The sequence below is a fragment of the Myzus persicae genome, unplaced genomic scaffold, assembly GCF_001856785.1.
Source record: "Myzus persicae strain clone G006 unplaced genomic scaffold, MPER_G0061.0, whole genome shotgun sequence".
Classification (NCBI taxonomy): Eukaryota; Metazoa; Arthropoda; class Insecta; order Hemiptera; family Aphididae; genus Myzus; species Myzus persicae.
Window position 1 is genome coordinate 245,584 of NW_019102724.1, and position 20,450 is coordinate 266,033.

Here is a 20,450-nt window from a genome sequence, read left to right on the forward strand (position 1 = left end):
GAAAAACTAGTGTGGAGGCCAACTATAGTACCTAATAACTAAATACTAAAGGTCTGCACGGGCCGATACGGTAAAAATTTTAGAAAGCCCGGCCCGGCCAGTGAATAGTTTTTGTCGTAAGTAAGCCTGGCACGGGCAGATCCATTTTTTTCATCGGGTCTGGGAATTACAGTCACCCGTTGTCTGGTTTATCAAATCACGTGGTTATAAATAAAATAGCTTATGTCATAGCCACACGTCTGTCCTGTTGTTATTTTACATTATTATTTACTGTAGTTTGTTTATAGGTTTTTCATAATAAAGATTAAAGAAATTTCGTCATACCTCACTTGTTCGTGTCTATAATTTAAATTAGATACCATTATGTTTTTTTTTTGTTGGCCGGTAACTTTTGTCGAAAAAATAGTCCGGCCCGGCCCGTAACTTTTGTCCTAATAGATGTCCGGCCCGGCCCGTCTTGCATTTTATAGAATCCAGCCCGGCCGGTCTGGGAAGCCCGACCCGTGCAGGTCTTTACTAAATACTTATATTACTACAATCTATATTTAATTTACCAACTGTACTCTGTTCCCTCTGGGGCATTTACTATTCTACAAGAATAATATTGATTGGTATTAATACAATTTACAATTATGTATGAATAAAATAATTTGTATTTTAAATTTATGTTGCGTCATCGAGGTCAAAAAGACCAAATCATGGCAAACAACAGGTTAAATAAGAATTAATCAAGCATTTCTTGATAATTTGAATTATTGTAGTATAAATTGAGCAATATGATTTGATATTAATACACTTTAATTTGATGCATTCCAATTTTGATCTAAACAGTGTACGCTGAAACAAAAATGAAATAACACATTTCCATTTCCATATCAAAAGTTGATATTTTATTTATTGAATGTTTGGTTTATTACATTTTGTATAAAAATTGAAAGACTTAACTATACAGAAAACACTATTTGTAGTAACTCAACTTAAATAACAAAAAGAAAATAAATGTATATATATATTATTTTATATTGACCAATAATGTATAACTGTAATTGAAAAACAATACATATTGTACATTTATAGTCTATGCATTTGTAGTAATGTAATATCTCTAAAAAGTTCACGTAATTTACCTAAGTTTTACAAACAATTATTGTAGTTTATCCAGTATTCATTAAATGTACACTGCATACTTTCGTAATTATTTTGTGACAATAACAACATTTAACGTAACACAATTTTTTTTTTTATATAGTTTATTGATTTTGTTATAAATAAAATAAGACATAGTAGATAAAAATATTCACAAAGTAGTAGATAATTTCTGAATGTTGTTCTTTACGGTGTTTTTCTGTCCGTATGCTAAAATGTTATTACTAAAAAATATATATGTATTCGCAATACAACGAGTTTTAGCCACACCTCTACAGACATAGAGGCATTCTACTAAATAACATTACCATATAACAAATAAAATAAACTGGACATTGTTCACCTGAAACAATAGACTGGCATGAGATGATTAAGACAAACCTCAAAAAGAGATAAAAATATATATTTTTAGTAAGTAGACAAACACAATTAAGGTCGAGATTTCAGTCATAGATCCAAAAATTGTATCAGTTAATAAAGATGATTACATCACTAACTTGTAGTATTTCAGTGGATTTAGGTTAACCTATTACACCTAAATAGATTATAATTTAAATCATATAATTGTACTTCGATCTTACTTCCTACATTCGGTGAATAATAAAAAACAATTTTAACTTAATTTTCTTCTAATAAATGTTAAGAAAACCTTAATGAAATAAGCTATATTGGTTTCAATATTTATTAAAACCACTATATTTTATTTAAGTTAGTGGTAAAAAATGAAATTTTATTTTAATTTAATGGAAATTAATTGATGATTCATTTAAAACATTAAAACCAAACAGTAGATTAATATTAAGTATTATGCTATACACTGCATACACATAAACAGATATAATACTGTTTTTATTTTTTAAAGCAACTAATGAAACAAAACTAGGTATATTGTTCATATTGTTAATTTTTTAAAAATTATTGTTTAGTCACGTTATTCAAAATTTCCAAAAACCCTGTAAACATTGATGTCCATCTATAATCAATGATGTTACATACATTTTTGAATCAAATTTATAAACTCTATACCTACGCATTTCCTTCCATTCGTTCTTCTGCCCTTGTACGCATCCTATGAATGAACGCCTTGCCTTTGTTCTTTCTGAAGTTCTCGTACGGATCATTCAAACTGATTCCCACACCCTTATATTGATCAGTCCTATCTCGGACCTAATTTATAATGACGACCAACACAAAGCAAGGGTCAATATAATTTTATATAATACCAAGTACCGATTTGTCAATAACAATAAAAAAATTTAGTATAATATTTACTACAAGACATTTTTCAACCATCATTTTACTTACGTCACCACTGCTAATTGGTGTGTCGATACCTTGCTCCTTTGAACCCAATCCGGCACCACCCCAACCCATTTTTTTCAGAAGTTGATGACCTTTATTTGACTCATCCAAGCGTTCTTGTGCAGTTTTACCAAAACTAGTTCTAAAATCAATTAAATATTTTATAAATATGATCTAAAAATAAAATTCAAGCAATATTACTTACCCCCCAAATGAAGGTGGTGTAGGACTTCGTTGAGAAGATGGAGGAGAAGGTGATGGTGATCTAGATGGAGAACGTCTTCGACGACCACGGTTGGGTGTTGGTGGTGGACTGTTTTTTTTATTTACAATTCGCCTGGCCGGACTTCTTGGTTTTGGACTTCGACTACGACTAAAGCAATAAAAACAATTAATGGCACACTAATTCATAGTTTTTTTTTAGTTTAACTCTTCTTACCTCCTGTAACGCTTTTTACGAACTGGTGATTTATCTTTCAGTGAAGGTAACATAATTGGAGATGGCGACTTTGATCTTTCTCTTATATTATCAGCTATATCATCTTCTTTTTGTTTTTTTGCAGAATGTTTGGCTTTGTAGTATTCATATAAACCAAGTTTTTCCCAACCATCACTAATACAAAAATCATTAGTCAAATAATTATAATAAACTCTTGTATACAAATATTTACCTATCACGTGGAGCAAAATGCCCTGGAGGCATGTAAAAAGCTTTGACTGCATCTAACAGGCGATCTGTAGGTGGAGCAGGTGGTGGTAATCTGATTGTGTCTGGATCTAAAGGTTTATAATTGCTATCTTCCAACTGAATGAAATACCATCATTGTATAAGTACAATTAAGTTTAATACACACAAAAATATAACATGTACAATATAATATACTATATTTATTATTTTTTAACAAACTTTAACTAATGGCACCATAAGGCCAGCTGGAAGTTCATAGTATGGCAGTGAAGGAAGCAAATCATCCGGCGTAATATCTGGCTGAAGTGGTGGCAGTGGAAAGTTGTTTTGCATAAAATTAGGAGGTGGCCGGCTCAGATCAGGTAATTCCATTGAAGCTTGAGTTAATAATATTTTTATGTCAGTAAACAGTGATAACAATTATCTACCTAATATACTTACGTGGAGGTTGTAAGTGTATATTGGGCGGAGGTTGGTTAAATGGTGGTGGAGGTCTATTATACATAGACGGAGGTTGCTGCAAACAATTTTGCATTGGCTGTCCATAGTGATCGTCTTGCTGGTATCCATTATCTGTCTGGTGTGGATAATTTTGTGGGTCGGCTTGCATATACCCAGACATGTTACTCTGGTATGAAGGAGGAGAAGGTAAACGACCTTCATTAAAATGCTGTCGATTTGTGTCGTCTAAACAAAAAAACAAAAGAGAAATGGTTCTAAAGGGGAAATATTACAAAATTAAGAGAATATGTACACAAGGTTTCCATTTCAATAATGATTACATAATAATATATATATTCTTATATATAAATACATTTACTACTTTCATAAGGAATTATTTAACAGAATATTAAACAAAAAATAATAAGAATAAAGCCTACAGAACATTGTGTATAAGGTAAGAAAGAAAGCATATTACAGGTTCAATCACACATTAGCATGACATTAAAATAGTTCATTAGAATTATGAAGTAATGTATCACAATAAATAAATAACATTTTCTGAGTAGAATCTAAATGATGATTTCTAGTATCTAAGTTTCTAAGTTATTAAACTTTATTAAACGACAAAAACATATCAATAATTATAGCCTGATAAATATAAATAAAAAATATTTTTATCAGAATGAATTAAAAATGTATGATCAATAAATGCTAATTTAATAAATAATCAATTCAAGTTTTTTATTTTTAGCCTGAGCAGAAAAATCAATTCAATATAAAAATGTTGATATTATTAATAAATATGAGAAAATTACTATTTTTATATTATTCACACATTATTCTTTAAAAAAATCAATATTAAGTCAAATTATCATATCTTAAATATAAAAAATAATGAACAAACTTAGCTATCATAAAAAATATTGAACGAAATAAAATTATGAAAAAAATACCAAGTTTAACACCAAAAATACAAAAACAAATGTGTCTCAAAAATATATAAAAATAATTGATGAGAAATTAACTTAGCTGCAAAAAATTAATAAATCATATACATACAAACATTATATATAGTTAAAATAATATATATTATGTATATATTTTGTTTATCATTAAATAATAATGTAATCAATACACAAACATGTCCAATATAAGTAAATCTTGTAACAAAAGATAGTATTGAGAGAAAAAACAAAAACGTGAAATTATTTACAATATCATACTAAGAACACTAATCAATGGACAATTTTGCTTTTCTTTATTATTTTAATTTAAATAATTCCAAAAATAGTGTGCTTAATTAAAGTTGAGTTACAAAAAAAAAATAGGTAAGAGGTATTTTATGTTGGTCATATTTTATAAAATATAATGAAAAAATGTATTTATTCTTTATTGTTACATTTAGAAGTACTAAAACAAATGAAAGAGTTATTGAGAAAATGTTGATATCATTTTTTTAACCACTCTACACTTAAAATTGAAAACTATCATCTACAGTAACGTATATCTAATAAAAATATGATCTTAATTAACTTGTAAAGGATAAATGAAAGCTGAAGTATTGAGATTTAAAATATATATAGTTTTGAAACCTTGTGTTTGAACATAAACTTTTATGATAAATAATATTTGAACTTTTATTTTGCATAAAATGTGTAAAATGTCCATTTTTTAAATCAGATGTGCGCTTACCTTGAGCTGGAGGAATTGAAAGAGGAGTTACCCTTTGTTTTTGTTGTTCTAGCGAACGTTTTTGGTTTTCTATACTCTAAAATAATCGAATTCCCAATAAAAAATGACTTATGAAAGAAAGGTTGAATATAATATTACACAAATAATTAATATAAATATACATGTAAATATAAATATATACATACAAAAACTATTCTTGTATAGGCATTAAAATTAAATTTTAGGGACAAACAATTTAAATTTTTATACGTCCAACGAATAGTTTTGCAAATACTTTTAACAAAAGCTAAAACGCATTTTTTAAATGTTTCAATGGCTTAATGTAAACTAAGAATTGGTTTGTTACTTTATTATACCTACATCAGTGACTTTGTAAGCACTTAATATTCAAAGTGAATCTGGTGTAAGTTTTCATAAGATATTATCTTTTAATAATTATTGTATTACCTGAATCTGATTGTTACAATGAGCTAGAAATGATTGATGTTGGCTACGGTAATTTTGTAATGTACTGTTCATGATCATGTTGAGTTGATTGACAGCATCCCTATATTTTTCTAATAGGTTGCTCTTATATTCTGCCATTGATCTATCAGGATTTTTTAATCGCTCCATTATAGTTTCGGGGAAATAATGATTTTTTGTTTCCCACAAAGATAAGAGCTATTGATTTCAAAACAAAATTAAATTATGTAAAATTATGTAGGTGATTATAGGTATTAATTAACAATGTTAGTACCTTGCTCAGTTTAGATTTTTGTTCTTCATTTGCTCTCATCATTGCTGAACAAAACATTGGTACAATGATCGATTCAAGCGATGTTTTCAGTATCTTCTCTGACTTACGAATGCTAAAGAGAACAGTTAAAAGAAATGTAAAAGAATTTATTATTTATCATAATAGCAATTAATCATCTTACCAATGATGAACTGTGTCATTTACTAAATATATTAAATGCAACTGCTTTGAAAATTCCGCATTCGGGTCCATCACTCTGTACCAAAGAACAGTATTTAGGGAATATAAATATATTATTGATAAAAGGTTAATAGCGGTTTATTGGTATGTCACTTACTCCATAAGTAAATATTGGGTGATTACATCAACTTTTCGTTCACTGGCAGTTTGTTTCATAATCCATGATTTACCATTAGCTATTGCATCTTTAGTGCATCCTTTAATAATTGGTTCGAGTACAGACGACAACTCAACCAGTGATAATTCATTAGCTGCGGCTTCAGAATTAATAAATTCTCGCTGTTCCGACAGTATTTTATCTTCAGTAGCCACTTGTTGCTGCTGGGCCAACATCTATTAACATTGATTTATACTGAAGAATTACTCACGAACTTTGTATTTTATAAATTGAATTTTAATTCTTATATTTCTTACCATTAGTTGAGAGTTAAAATTTTTTTCTGCCTGAGCAATTTGTTGCTGCAGATTTGCTTGTTGAGCATTTAGGGATTCCATGGTAACTACTGATGACTGACAATCATTTGTTTGGTTTAAATTTAACCATTGTGCTGCTGCGGCTGCCATGTTCAATTGCTGTGTACTAACGGAATTATTTGCAACTGCAGCTTGAGCTATTTCTCTGACACTGTTTTGATTTAGTACTAAATAATTTTAGAAAAAAAATTTACTTAGTTTAACAGTTTTTAGTACAACGACCATTTTAAATTCATGAATAATTTTACCAAAACACTATGTCATTAATTACAATAATAAAATCCACAAAGATGACACCTTCATAATGAATTACTAGCTATAACATAATAGCTAACGAAATGTAAACATTTGTCATTTAAAAACAGTGGCTCTGTTTGTATTTGGGTATCGACTTATAAATTTAAAAAGAAAAAAAATAGATTGCACAAACTGCTTGTGTCAATAGTGCCTACAACTAGTAACAGCTTATGGGAGAGTCTTCGAACACCACTCACTCGATTGTTCAGTTGAGACTTTACGCAGGTAGTAATCAAAGTGACGGCCACCAAATAGAAATTCAAACTTTGGGTTGTCCTTCTGTTTGGTCTTGGTCATCTGTTCGAAGTCAGGTCCGTTGCGAGCAACAAACACGGCCAACTTGTCGATGATCGTGCGCAATTCGTGATCTACGAAAAGAATTACAAAAATAAAAAAACTTCAAAAAAAGAAACTGTGCCGCCTCGATTTTGTTCATCGCTGTCTGACGGCGATTTTACCTTCCGGCGGTTGAGGTACGTCCATTATTGGCGAGCTGGCCGAAAATCAACAAGCGAGTGGTGGCGCGTTTACAAGGATCAACCGAAAAGGACACTGCGATTTCGCATCGTCGATTGCGTGGTTCTGTGCGAGTACTTCCTTCGTCGTAGTCGACAGAGAGAAATTTTAGTCTACAGCTCGATCACCCTCTTCGCGAAATTCGCAATAGCCGGAATCTCAGAGTTCAGACCAATAGTCCAGTATATCTTTTCGATGCTACAGAGTACAGACTAGCTGACACGATACTCTAGAGGCTGGGACGCGGTTTGTTTACAAAATTAATATTCATGGGATTGGGATTTGGGAAACTGTTTCCCCCTACCACCTATACTGTTTTACCATTCAAGAACATTTGTAAGCCGTCGGACTGTCGAAAATCGCGATAAATATTAAATTCTGCAGATCACAGCGTAGCCAACCGACGGTTATCGGTAAGTGGTCTTGGTTGCAGTGTTAGTAACCAAGGCGCGTCCCATCCACGACTCACGTCGACTCACGAGGCGCGTTCTGTTGATAACAGGTCGACGCGATGTTTACATTATTTATTTCTGTTTCTTTTGACTTTCGTCTTTTGCCGAGCCGGTCTAGGTTTCGACTTCCCTTTGGACTTTCGTCACCGGGAAGACTTCGCACCACTCAGCCACAGAGTCTGCGATAGGCATCAATTCTCCGATTCCCTTTCGAAGGTCCAAGAAAAGTAAGTATCGCATTGACTGTTCACCACCGTATCCTGATTATCGCGTTTTGTTTTAGATGAAGGACCTGATCAAAGTAAGTTGGGCCGACGAGGTCGAGGACCACTTGGAGAAAACAACGTTGCCGCAACCAAAGACCGAACAGGTAGGTAACAACCGGATTATAACAGAATACCGGTGGAACAAGGATGACAAGAAGGAAAAGGTGGTGCGCACCTACAAGATCGAAAAACGGCTAGTGTCCAAAACGATAGCTGAACGGAAGACGTGGCCCAAGTTCGGTGACTCGCGCAACGACAAGCCGGGTCCAAATATTGCGACAACCATACCTGCCGAGGAAATACAGATGCAGTTCTTGTCTGGCAAAGATGGAGACAAAGCAGAGGAGAACCCGTTAGACAAGCTCAAGAATGTAAACATGAACATCAAGTGTCGTACCTGTGGCGGAGAACATTGGTCTTTCTCATGTCATCTCAAAGGCACCGGATTGATTGTTGAGGACAAAAAGTTAGTGCAAGAGAAAGTGTCAGAACCAGAAAAGAACACAGGAACTAACAGGTTAGATGATTTAGAAATGTTCATTGTAATTTTATCATCTATTGTCTTGACATTGTATTGTTGTTTAGGCCTTACATCCCACCTTCAGCGCGAGAAGGAGCTACAAATACCGCTGGAAAACGAGACCCATACTCTCGTGGTTATGATGAGGTACCAGCTATTCGCATTGAAAATCTTTCAGAGAGCACGTCAGAAGCAGATTTGAGTGAACTGGTCAATAAATTTGGGCAGATTGCTAGAATTTTCTTGGCTTCTAACAAGGTTACAGGCGCGTGTAAAGGCTATGCATTTGTAAATTTCAAATCTAGAATGGATGCCGAACGAGCAATTAAGGGCTTACATGGTTATGGATATGATCATTTAATATTGAATGTTGGTTGGTCAACAAATAACTATAAAGCTGCATAAAATTTGAATACATGTAATCTATGGATTTTAAAAATGTTTAATTGTTATATAATATAATAATAATAATTTAAGAAGTCCTGTCAGTTATTTTGTTGTTGTTTAACCACAAATTATATATATTGGCAATTACATTTTTTGTGTTTGATATTGTATGATATATTCTGTAAGTATCACTAAAATAATTTTTTTTTTTTTTAATTGATCCTGAGCCCGGCAACTGTGGCCATTAACTATTAGTAGGTACTGTAGGTTTTTTTTTTGTATTGATGGTTTGTAGGTTTTTGGAACGGTAGGGGGAACACGTGTGTGTTTGTTTTGGCAGAATTTCGAATGGGGCACCCGTAGGTTTCTGCCATGCCCCGGGGGTGGGGGATGGCAGCACTTGCTCTCCGGTCACCGCGACTTGTCCGGAGAAAAATGCCGCCTGGTGGCCGAGGATCGAACCGCGACCGGCTGCGTCGCAGCGGAAGAGTCAGACCACTCGGTCACCTCGTCCCCCCTAAAATAATTATTTAACTAGTAAATCCCTTTTCTGGTATTTTAATTCCAAACAATTTGATAAATAGGCTACTGAAAGAGTTCGGGTGTGGATCCAGAATTTTTACTATATAGATTAGTGTTTCCCAACCGGTGCTCTGTGGCGCAGTCATAGGTGGTCCGCGGTGCCATAGATTTTTTTTCTTCGATTTCTATTACAATTTTTTTTTTTTAAATAGCGGTAAACATAATAAATTATTGAGGAACCGTATATTATTATACGCGGTATACGGTTATCTTATCGTTGTTGCTACCTATTAGTGTCATTGGATCATGACGACTGATTAATATTATCCACTTTTATAAGTGTGTAGGTATCAGAGGTATCATAAATTATACTATTATCGCTACAATAATTTACAACATTCATCCAAGAATTGAAAAACTGGTCAAAGAAATGCAGTCACAAAAATCACACTAAGTAAATTATTTAGTATAGTAAAGTATAAAAGTATAGTAGGTAATAAAATGTAAAGTAAAATAATATATGTATAAAATAAAATTTTGTGTATTCTTCTTAATGGGCAAAAAGAAAAAGGTCTTCCTAGTTTTTGTAAAATTGAGGCGGTACGCGGCCAATAAAATATTGTCGAAGTGGTCCGTGCTGGTAAAAAGGTTGAGAAACACTGATATAGATAAATGAATATTAAAAAGCAGCTGTTATTTAACATTATAGACAACTTGACTACATTTTTAGTTTTTTTGTAGTCTGTAGTTTGTACAGTATTTTTACATAATTTTCCACAGAATTACTATAAAAACTGTATTTATGTATTTCCTAATTTTTCTTTTACTCGATTTTTCAAAAATCTTCAACCCAATTTTTAATGGCAAAGACACTGACACCTAGTATCTACCCATCTAATATCCAATAGAGACCAAGGCCTCTGGAAAACCTCTCACCACGCCACTTACTATTAGTACAGTAGCAGACAGGTTGAACTAATTTTTTCCAAAAACTAATGGTATAATAATATTATATTGTTTACACAGGCATACATTGCTTGCAGGTGGTGCATTCCTCTTACTATTTTTGACATCATCCAAGATTCTTTCCAATACAAAATATTTAAAATGTTTGGAGTGGTTTCAATTAAAATACTTTTTTTCAATAGTAATATTTTATTTTGTAAATTTCTTATTTTTATGCAACAAAAAATTATGTTGGTTATTATTTATTATGAACTGAAAATAAAGTTGTATAATAATGAAAACCTTATAATATTTAAAAGAAATAACCATCACCATTCACCATAAAAATAAAATAATATATTTTGTTAACTATTTATTTACTTATATTATAAATTTATATCCACGAGAAACATATATTTTCACTTACGACCTTAATAAATTATGAAAATTGACTAGGAACTTAAGTTCCAGACGAAGTATAGCAGAAGTTACTAATTACTAGGTTTTAAACTCTTCAATGACTTCTTCAGTTAAATGGAAACTACCACAGTTATTAAAACTGAAATACAACTGTGGTTACTATAAACACAGAATAGATTAATCTATTCTTTCTGTGCTATAAATTCAGATGTAATTTATGAAGAAACAAATTTTAAATGTCATTTTTATTTTTTAAATTATAATTAATTCCTAAAGAAGTACTAATAGTAACATATTTGCTACTTGGATAAACAATTTGTTCCTAAAACAAACACAAGGCCATAAAGCCGCAGGTGGTGCACCAACATACCCTTCACCACCTGTGCTCACACCATTGACATATAAAACAACTAGAAAGTGGACTGCCTATATATTTCCACAGGAACATTGAAGTCGTGTAGCCGTAGCCATATGTCAACAGGGCAATGTTTTCAAAATACCTAATTCAACAGATTATACACGTATACATATTTATATGATATATATATTATCAACTATGCAATTTTGGCCTATTGGCATATGGTTGAACGACTTCAATATTATCGTGTAGCCGGCTATCTAGTTGTCTTATGTGTCTATGGCGCACACCTATGATTGTGTAACAATTACTATATCGCTGGCTGTATTAGCTTATAATTCAATACCAGTGTACGATAAAACGGTGTGACAGTGTGAAACATGAATAGCTTAAAATTAAACTTAATATTTTAAAAATTTTAATTTGGTTAGCAAATAATAATATAAGTAGAAATAGTTTTATGTCCCTACAAACAATACATTATAAAAAACAACAAACTAAAATAATATAAATTGTGATTTATCTTTTTTAGATTTTAGGTAGCTGAAAGAAAAAAATGTATAAGGAACATTCTATTAAATAGTGAATCCTTAGCAAGAAAAATTGAAAATGTTATACATTTTTAACTTCAAAAACTTATTAAAAGAACAATGCATACTTTTAAACTTGTATAAGAACTTAGGCGAGATCCTCTATCAAATTTTCAAGAATTTCAACCAGCCTAAGAGCTATTATCAGCACTTCAAAAAACCTAATAACCTTTAACTTACATACTAATATTTGGATGATAATCAAAAAATCTAGGATGCTTTATAGACGTATTTACACCTTCTAATTTACTCTAAAATCCAAGTGTTGCGCACATTACTAACTGTTGTTTGTATGAAATATATTTTCAGTTTCCTCATCAATTAAGTATGATAAAAGAAATAGAACGTATGATTCATTACCACTAATTGTTAAGTACACAGAGAACACCATTCAATTTATAAATCAACTATTACTTGTTCTGTACACATTGCTATTAAAAAAATTCAAATAGCCCTAAATTATCGTCTATTATAATAAATATTGTTTGTAGTAAGGAAACTTTACATAAATTAAGAATCCGTGTTAAATTATTTTTAATGTCTTTAGCAATCATTGATAATATGTATTATGTTCATCATTATTTTTGAATTTACTTTTAGTTTGAGTCATAATCATATCATTTTGTAAATAAATTATATTGTAATTGGACTTTATGTCTGTATGAACTAAATGAATAACATAAAAACACATTAAGATTTAAATATTGTCAGTGAACAACTGATTTCTTATTTTCTATTTATAATAATTGAATCATAAATATATTTTAACAAGAATAAAAGAAACAAAAAAAACCCAAATAAATTTTTCGATTTGCATCAATAAATATAATTTACTAAAATCATAAATTATATAGTATATTTAGAATAAAATAATCATTTTAACAAAGTATATTCAATTTGTTAAATTTTTGATAACATTCTCATAAATTAAATGCTTTTATGATAACATTTTTTATTTATCAACTAAAATATTTAAAGAATAAAAACTTAATCAGTCAAGATGTATATTTTCTGTGTTCTAAATATTCAAATTAAAAATTAGAAGACATACATTTCTACCAAAATTATTCAATAATAGTAATAGTTTACTACAGTTAAAAATAAATAAATAATAGATAATTTTTCAAAATTATTGAAATTAAAAAAAAACAGAATTTAAAAATTCATACACCTCTATTCTAATAGTCTATAACTTAAATCACAGTATATTGGCAATGGAACATTAGTCATACCTAGAGTATAGTATTAACAGTCTATGAAAGCAGGAATTTCCCAAATGGTGTGTTTATTTTGAGCCAGTTTTGGACGACCAATACCAGAAAACACACTTTTATTTATTTTTAAAATCACATCTGGGTTATTAGCTATATCCTCCAATATTCGTCTGGGTGTTATGCCGATAAAATTTACTTCACTCAAACTCATAATAGAATTTCTCCTCCTTCTGGAAATTTCCGTTAGACTGAAACATAATTTAAATTATAGTAAAATATAACATATTTATCAATAGTTCAAACCATTCAAATTTCTCACTTTAAAAGTCTAGGAGTATCGATATTGTAACAGCGATTCATGGACAACACTTTTAATTCATGATTATTCTCTAAGATTTTGTCCAAACTACTTGCAGTTATAGCAAGGCTATCACTAATATCCAATTCAATTAGTTTCATGCAACGGCTACTCAACCTTGTCAAATCTGGAATATTTTCAAAAAAACCAATTGATTAGTTGGAACCATTAAAATGTTCTACTAATAAGTAGTAACATACCAAAGTCTGCTAATTGTTTCAAAAATCCACTAATATTAAGGCATTTTATATTTGGTATCATATTGGCCATTAGATAATGTAAGTTGTCATCTTCCAATTTAGCCCAAGACACATTCAATTCTTCCAATCTGAAATATAAATAATCAAAAATTACACTGGAACAAGGCAATAACTAGAAAAAAATGTTTGGGAAAGTTCTAATTTGTTTTTAGTATTCTCAAGACAGTCATAATCCAAAATTTACTTAAGTGGTCTAAATTAAAAAATTGAATCCAACCACACACATACAAGAACTTTCTATATCAACTAAACAAAACAAATGTTTTTAAGCCTAAATATATTACACACTGGTTCAAGGAAATTGGCTATCATAGTTACCACAATCACTATGGTTGGTATTTAAGGTGGTTTAGCCTGGTATTGTATAAAAATAAATGTTTTGGTTTTTAGCAATAGTAATTGTAATCAGATATATAGAACATTTTATTTTTTTTATAAAATATAACTTCATCCACTTCAAACATCATAGATAATAAAGGAATGGATTGGATATTCCTACAGGGGATGCAAGTGAGACTCTGATCAGAATAGCCAACTAGGGGCGGACTGCCAACTTTTTTTTAAACTTATCAAGTTCGACATCACCAAAAGAGTTAAATTTAAATAAGGGCCAGATTCTGGTAATCAGGGCCCAGATCATAAATACAAATGAGGGTTTGGAATACTGCTAGGATTATAGCACTCAGGGCCAGTCCGCCCCAGCTGTCAACCAATATAAATTCTTATAAAACTACGAAGGTTAAGCATTACTTGTGACAAAAACCTACAACAATAGTAGTCAATAAATGTATTTCTGTGGCTATACTATAGCTGTTTTCAGGAGGTCTTCTACAGTTATAAGCTTACAAGTCTTTAAACAACTGAACAGTATAAATATGAGAACAGACATTAAATTTAAAATTTAAACATTTTAATTGATATTTTGTATCACTAATTATTTTACCCGAGAACATCAAACACATAATATATTTACTTTTGGAGAGTCACTATGTGTTCCAAGCCATTGCGGTCAAGACCAACTGTTGAAGCTAAGTTAAGTACTTTTAAATTGGTATTGAGTCCAATGTACTGGCAACATATAGAATCTACTGAACAGTTTTCCAAACTCAGTTTTATCAGATTAGTACATTGCCTTAATAATGAACGTAGAGCTAAAAAATAAAATATATGTAAATATTGAATTTCAGCAATTTTCCATTAATATAATAAATATTTATATATATTATATACTTACTATTATAATGCATAAATACAGAGCTCAAATCCAAGTACTGTAATTTGGGAAATGGTGTTTTACATAAACACTGGTTTGCAAAAATATAGAACTGAAATACAGTTGAAATTACATAAGTAATTATAGTATAAAAACAAAATGGGTAATTTACTTACATTTGAATGAGAAGCAGAAAAGTATTTAATATTACGGGCAAGAAGATTATCTAAAGTCGAAATGCTCATACGACGAGAAGGAATGTTTAAATACTGCCATAAAGATTCATCATATGCAATACGTCGCCATTGATGGCATACAAGAGCACATTTTAGTAATGTGCGCTTGTCCACCATTTTAAATATCTTTAATACTATTTCTTCTGGTAATGTATCAAAATCATCTGTAAACAAATAATACATCATTTAATGATGAACATATAAAACAAAATTTTAGGGTTAAACTTTAACTTACCATTATTCATTTGACATTTTTTTTGCTTACGTTTGTACACATAAGTATTCAAGCCATAACCCATAGGCCATATCTAAATGGGAAAAATACAAAATTAATGAACATATTATATAATAGTTGTATTATAATATATGTATAATTATTTATAAGTTTTTTAATCATTAAGTAATAACATTCAGTTTCAAGATCAATAGAATAACTAAAATATCAACATTAAGAGGACGTGATACCCGCATGTGTTGTCTCCGTCTTACAAGTGCGTAACATAGCAAATTGTACACTCAGCAGAACACGTGTAGCTCCGTTAATTTAAAAATTAAAGTAAATTGACCTCTTATAAAATCTAAAGGTAAGAAGTATTTTAAGATGCATAAAAAATTTACTATTTTAAAATACTCATAACTCGCGTTAAAATTAAAATATAATAAAAAACCTATGAGGTTGCCTAGATAATAATCTTACCTTTAGATTTTATAAGAGGTCAATTTGCACTAATTTTTAAACTAACGGAGCTACACGTGTTCTGTTGAGCGTAAAATTTGCTGTTACACACTTGTAAGACAGAGACAACATATGTAGGTATCACGTCCTCTTAAAATGAGAACATCAAGTTGTACACATCATGTGTCCCAAACCTAACCTATTACTTAGCTTTCAAATATAAACTTGAAAGGGTAAAATGCTAGTATTTACTATTTTAAAACAAATATGGGGTAAAAAAAAATTTTAAAGAATAAATGCTGATGGATAATTTAAGTAAATTAAACATAAATTATTCAATGAAAATATCAGCGTAGTAGGTAATACTATATGAACCAATAATTCATAGAACATAATCATAATAGTTGATCTGCTTTCCTTCCAATTTTAATTTTTACCTTAATGGTCATGGGAAAAAACAGATTGATTTTTTTATAAATTATAACCATATGTTAACCATTGGATTTCAACAAGTGGGTTTGGGTCATTATTAAAAATATTAAAATTACTTCTTAGATAGATATTATTTCCACCACCACCTCCATTGGATGATTAATTAATATGAACATCAACTTCATACAAAATAATAAGTATATATTTTTCTTTCTCGGATTAAAATCAAGCTACAGTACTTGAAGACACACAAAGTTAATTTTTGGATACTTATATAAAATATATATCTTGATTATGATACCTTAAACTGTCCCAAACCAAGCCCATCTTTATTATATTTTTATTTATGCCAATATTATGATATTAAGCAGTCAGACAACATTAAAATTCTTATAAATCGAATAAAATAAAAAATATTTTTAATACCAACTACCTTGGTATCAGGATACAAATAACGACTGCGTTTGGAGACTCGAGTATTTTCCAAACTATAAACACCTAGATCTTTACAGTCTTCAAAGTAACTTGATGAACTTGTACTATCAGTCCTGTGACAATTAATGCAATTATTAAATGGCAATACTTGTACACAAATACCCATTAGATACTTACACATCGTTTTTTTTTAAGATCGATTCATCTGAATTCTCCATCCCTGAAAAGGATAGAAAAGCCGTCAAATCAACAGATTGTTTTCCGGACGCAGCGGAATCGATATATGTAGTTCTGTTTCGAGGTAATAAAACCGTATGAAGAATCCTAGCGAGACAAGTATGTAATGCCAACGCGGCAACGCAACAAGCTGATCTGATTCCAAAATTCACTGCTCAATACTCAGCGTTCCACCATTTAAATAATTAGTAAATACGATTTAACCCACTACTCATTTATACCTAATCTCTAATGACCGCTGAACAATAAAAAGGCGGTTCATTAAAATACCCTCCTAAGTACATAACCTATAAAAATGTCATGGATAAAAAAGACGATAATTTGAACATGTTGTACTAATGTCTATGTAGACAAGACAAACCATACATTGATAAAAAAAAGTTGGCACTTGGTACGGCAGCTGGGTAAGTAGGCAAGTTAACTATTTTTTTTTTAACTCGTTAAATTGATAATATTGAAAAATGTAAGTTAAGTTTAAAGTTACTTTCCTTTTTTAACTTAACTAACAAATTAACTAGAACATAAAAGTACCAGACTTAACATGGTTAAAAGTCGGCTATACTCTTTTTTCAAAGACAATTAATAATTATATATTTTTCTAAAGCTAGCAAATAAGTAATAACATAGTAATTTAATAGAAGTCTTACAACTTTAAATAGGTACATGTATGTGTAATGTATTAAATGATCTGCTGTATAAGTGCTTTTATACTTCAATACCATCAATGACGAAATCCAACAAATTTCAATCCCCCCCCTGAATTTTTTTTTGAAATAAGATTTAATTATTATTTAAATAAAGCTTAATTTCATTTAAAAAATATTTTTTTATTTTCATATTTTATTATATAATATAACATATTTATACTCTACCCCCCCCCCCCCTAAATATTTTTCTGCCTATGGCCTTGCACACAAGCGCGAAGGGGACGTGGCGGGACTCAGTGTCTTAGTCCAGGGCCGGATTGGCCCGCCGAGTTACCTTGTAAGACTTGGGCTGTTAAATTTTAACAACCTTTAAAAAATGTTGTTAACTCATATAATATAATACCGTAGTATTGTACTCTTAGTTGTGTTTTTTAGGGATATCGTTTAAACTTTAAGGAGAAGATTGGTATACCTTATACAGCAAAATGCGATTAAAAAAAAAAATTTGGTCGAGGGTCAGTAATGTGCGGAAAACTCGGTGGGCGGAATTCGTCCAATCTGGCCCTGTTCAGCCCCCTACCTCCAACGGTCGTTTCTTTAAACAAGCATCCCTTTTAAAAATGTAGGATTATTTGTGATTTAAATTCTACATGAAATAAATTACAAATTTGAACATTATTCGGGGTTGAAAGTGGGATGAGTTTACATCAATCACTGTTTGTACATTACATATATAACATATATATATTATACATAGGTATAATTCAGTGGCGTAGTCGGGGGGAGGCTGAGGGGGCTGTAGCCCCCTCTCCCCTGAAATGTTAATACAATTTAAAAATGATTTAATGGTCTATGGTATTCGATCAAAAACTAAACCAACGCTGTGTAAAAAATTGATCAGCCCCTCCCCCCCCCCCCCGCTCCCGAAAAAAAATCCTGGCTACGCCACTGGTATAATTATAAATGGAAATATGGAATGCTTAAAACTATAATATGTAGATGGAGTCATGGAGACAGTACAACCTGGAATTATTTCCCACTTTAAGTCCCGAATACTCCTCTTCGTATATATGAGTAAAAGGCAATAGAAATATTAACTATTAAGTTAGTCGGGTTTTCCAATGTTCCACAATTCTATACAATTAAAAAATCATATTTTATATTTTAGTTACTACCTTAATTATAATACTTTTCCATTACTCTACTGTCCGATGCCTATTTAGGGGGAGTGGGGGGTGGGGGCGATATTTGTAAAAAAACTCTCATGCCTTGCAGAATAGTCAGATTTTGTTCATTTTTTTTTTTATTTCAATGAAGAGAATTTTAGCCTGGTCAAATCAAATCTTGAATTTTCGTTTTACTTTACTTTAAATAGTGATAAAAAAAAAAACAAATATTGTTACATATTTTCAAATGCATATTTTAGCTTCTATAATTATAATTTTGAAAATCGGGCTTTAGCCAACCCTCAATAACTCCCTTACAAGTGCGGAAGTGCGTAACATCGCAAATTTATAAGCTCCGCAGATCATTTACAGCTCCGTTAGTTCAAAAATTAGAGTGAATCAACCTATTATGAAACAGGATCATGATACTTCAGTTTTTAAGCGAGTCTTGAGTATTTTTAATTTAGGCTATTATACACGTAAAACTTGCTAAACAATTAACTATCGTAAAAAAGTCACATACAATCACAGATAATATTTGGTTTCACCATCAAATTTCATAATAGGTCGATTCACTCTAATTTTTAAACTAACGAAGTTAAACACGATCTTCTGATCGTAAATTTGCCACGTTACACACGTGTAAGACGGAGACAGCTCGATGCTGTTACCTACTTGTCCTACCTACATATTATTGTCTCATTCTCTCACAAATAGGAACTTTCATTGATATTAGTTCATAATTGGTAAATAGGTGTGGTATATGGACTATATAATATGTAGATGCATAAGGTTTAAAAAAATGTAATATAATATAATGTAAATTATAATAGATTAACCTAGATTAACCTACAGGCTTTAAGCGAATACCTACTATAATGTTATTTATGTACATACGAAAAAAATCAATTTAAAAATGACACGAACTAAAATTACATTCTTAGATAATTAAATAATTATTATGATAGTTTGTGAATAGAAAACACGTACTAATGTACTATAGTTACTTGCGTCATAGCAATAAGCTTTTTTATGATTATAGCACGATTATTAGTTATTATTTACGATGCATATAGTAATATAGACTATTTAATCAATTTTTAGGGGAGCTTCCATTAAAAAAAAAATGAAGCTTACCAACGAATTAAGTATTTTTTTTATAAAAAAATATTTATTTTAGCCCTTATTGGTTGTTTAAAATCTATAGAAAATAGTACACAGTATAACAACTACTAGCTGGAAATATTAATATGTAGGTGCATATGTATATAATATATAGTAGGTACGCGGGGCCGGGGGCAATGGGGGTATGGTGGGTCGTCACATCCCCCCCCCTGTTGAATTTTTTTTACAATTATCAGTCGGCAATTTCAGGGAGCCGTCCGTTGGAAATTATACTTTTTGAAAAAAAAAAAAAAATTTAATATAGGAACGGGTCTCGGCAGTCGGGAGTTGAGAATTTACCGATTTAGAAATCTAAATACTGCCGACTGATATTGTTGGCTAAGGAGTAAGGACCCGTATTATAATACTATAATATATATTTGTTTTTGTACGTTGTACAACGTTAAGTCCGTC

General features: G+C 30.8%; 3 protein-coding genes across 5 annotated transcripts; 1 reads left to right on the plus strand and 2 right to left on the minus strand.

Annotated features, from left to right (window-relative positions):
* Positions 1-870: 870 nt before the first annotated feature.
* LOC111033020 (calcium homeostasis endoplasmic reticulum protein) lies at positions 871-7,887 on the minus strand. 2 transcript variants are annotated; one of them, XM_022313564.1, is made up of 16 exons: positions 7,481-7,887; positions 7,220-7,390; positions 6,666-6,892; positions 6,349-6,584; positions 6,193-6,267; positions 6,012-6,123; positions 5,720-5,935; positions 5,273-5,348; positions 3,578-3,823; positions 3,356-3,513; positions 3,120-3,253; positions 2,888-3,061; positions 2,654-2,821; positions 2,452-2,590; positions 2,177-2,313; positions 871-1,489 (listed from the first exon to the last, which is right to left on the minus strand). In XM_022313564.1, the coding sequence occupies exons 1-16, from the start codon at positions 7,503-7,505 to the stop codon at positions 1,486-1,488; spliced, it is 2,298 nt and encodes a 765-aa protein (XP_022169256.1). In that variant the 5' UTR covers positions 7,506-7,887; the 3' UTR covers positions 871-1,485. The 2 variants fall into 2 exon arrangements, with proteins under 2 accessions (XP_022169256.1, XP_022169255.1); XM_022313563.1 differs by having other exon boundaries at positions 2,173-2,313; positions 7,481-7,505.
* A 154-nt stretch (positions 7,888-8,041) lies between these two features.
* LOC111033021 (eukaryotic translation initiation factor 3 subunit G-like) lies at positions 8,042-9,264 on the plus strand. The gene is made up of 3 exons (XM_022313565.1): positions 8,042-8,217; positions 8,274-8,773; positions 8,842-9,264. The coding sequence occupies exons 2-3, from the start codon at positions 8,274-8,276 to the stop codon at positions 9,179-9,181; spliced, it is 840 nt and encodes a 279-aa protein (XP_022169257.1). The 5' UTR covers positions 8,042-8,217; the 3' UTR covers positions 9,182-9,264.
* A 3,905-nt stretch (positions 9,265-13,169) lies between these two features.
* On the minus strand, positions 13,170-17,377 carry LOC111033031 (S-phase kinase-associated protein 2). 2 transcript variants are annotated; one of them, XM_022313588.1, is made up of 9 exons: positions 17,000-17,377; positions 16,818-16,935; positions 15,515-15,587; positions 15,220-15,443; positions 15,065-15,155; positions 14,804-14,981; positions 13,771-13,898; positions 13,532-13,697; positions 13,170-13,460 (listed from the first exon to the last, which is right to left on the minus strand). In XM_022313588.1, exons 1-9 carry the CDS (start codon positions 17,038-17,040, stop codon positions 13,244-13,246), a joined length of 1,236 nt encoding a protein of 411 aa, XP_022169280.1. In that variant the 5' UTR covers positions 17,041-17,377; the 3' UTR covers positions 13,170-13,243. The 2 variants fall into 2 exon arrangements, with proteins under 2 accessions (XP_022169280.1, XP_022169281.1); XM_022313589.1 differs by having other exon boundaries at positions 16,821-16,935; positions 17,000-17,372.
* Positions 17,378-20,450: the final 3,073 nt, after the last annotated feature.

Excerpts from the sequence above, each read along its gene's own strand:
- LOC111033021 (XM_022313565.1), top strand. The coding sequence starts at position 8,274 with ATGAAGGACCTGATCAAAGTAAGTTGGGCCGACGAGGTCGAGGACCAC. Across the intron at positions 8,774-8,841 it reads AAGAACACAGGAACTAACAG|GCCTTACATCCCACCTTCAG; the intron begins GTTAGATGATTT and ends ATTGTTGTTTAG.
- LOC111033020 (XM_022313564.1), bottom strand. The coding sequence starts at position 7,505 with ATGGACGTACCTCAACCGCCGGAAG. Across the intron at positions 3,824-5,272 it reads TTCAATTCCTCCAGCTCAAG|ACGACACAAATCGACAGCAT; the intron begins GTAAGCGCACAT and ends TTTTTTGTTTAG. Across the intron at positions 2,591-2,653 it reads ACACCACCTTCATTTGGGGG|AACTAGTTTTGGTAAAACTG; the intron begins GTAAGTAATATT and ends AATTGATTTTAG.
- LOC111033031 (XM_022313588.1), bottom strand. The coding sequence starts at position 17,040 with ATGGAGAATTCAGATGAATCGATCTTAAAAAAAAACGATGT. Across the intron at positions 16,936-16,999 it reads ATCTTAAAAAAAAACGATGT|GACTGATAGTACAAGTTCAT; the intron begins GTAAGTATCTAA and ends TAATTGTCACAG. Across the intron at positions 13,461-13,531 it reads GATACTCCTAGACTTTTAAA|TCTAACGGAAATTTCCAGAA; the intron begins GTGAGAAATTTG and ends ATTATGTTTCAG.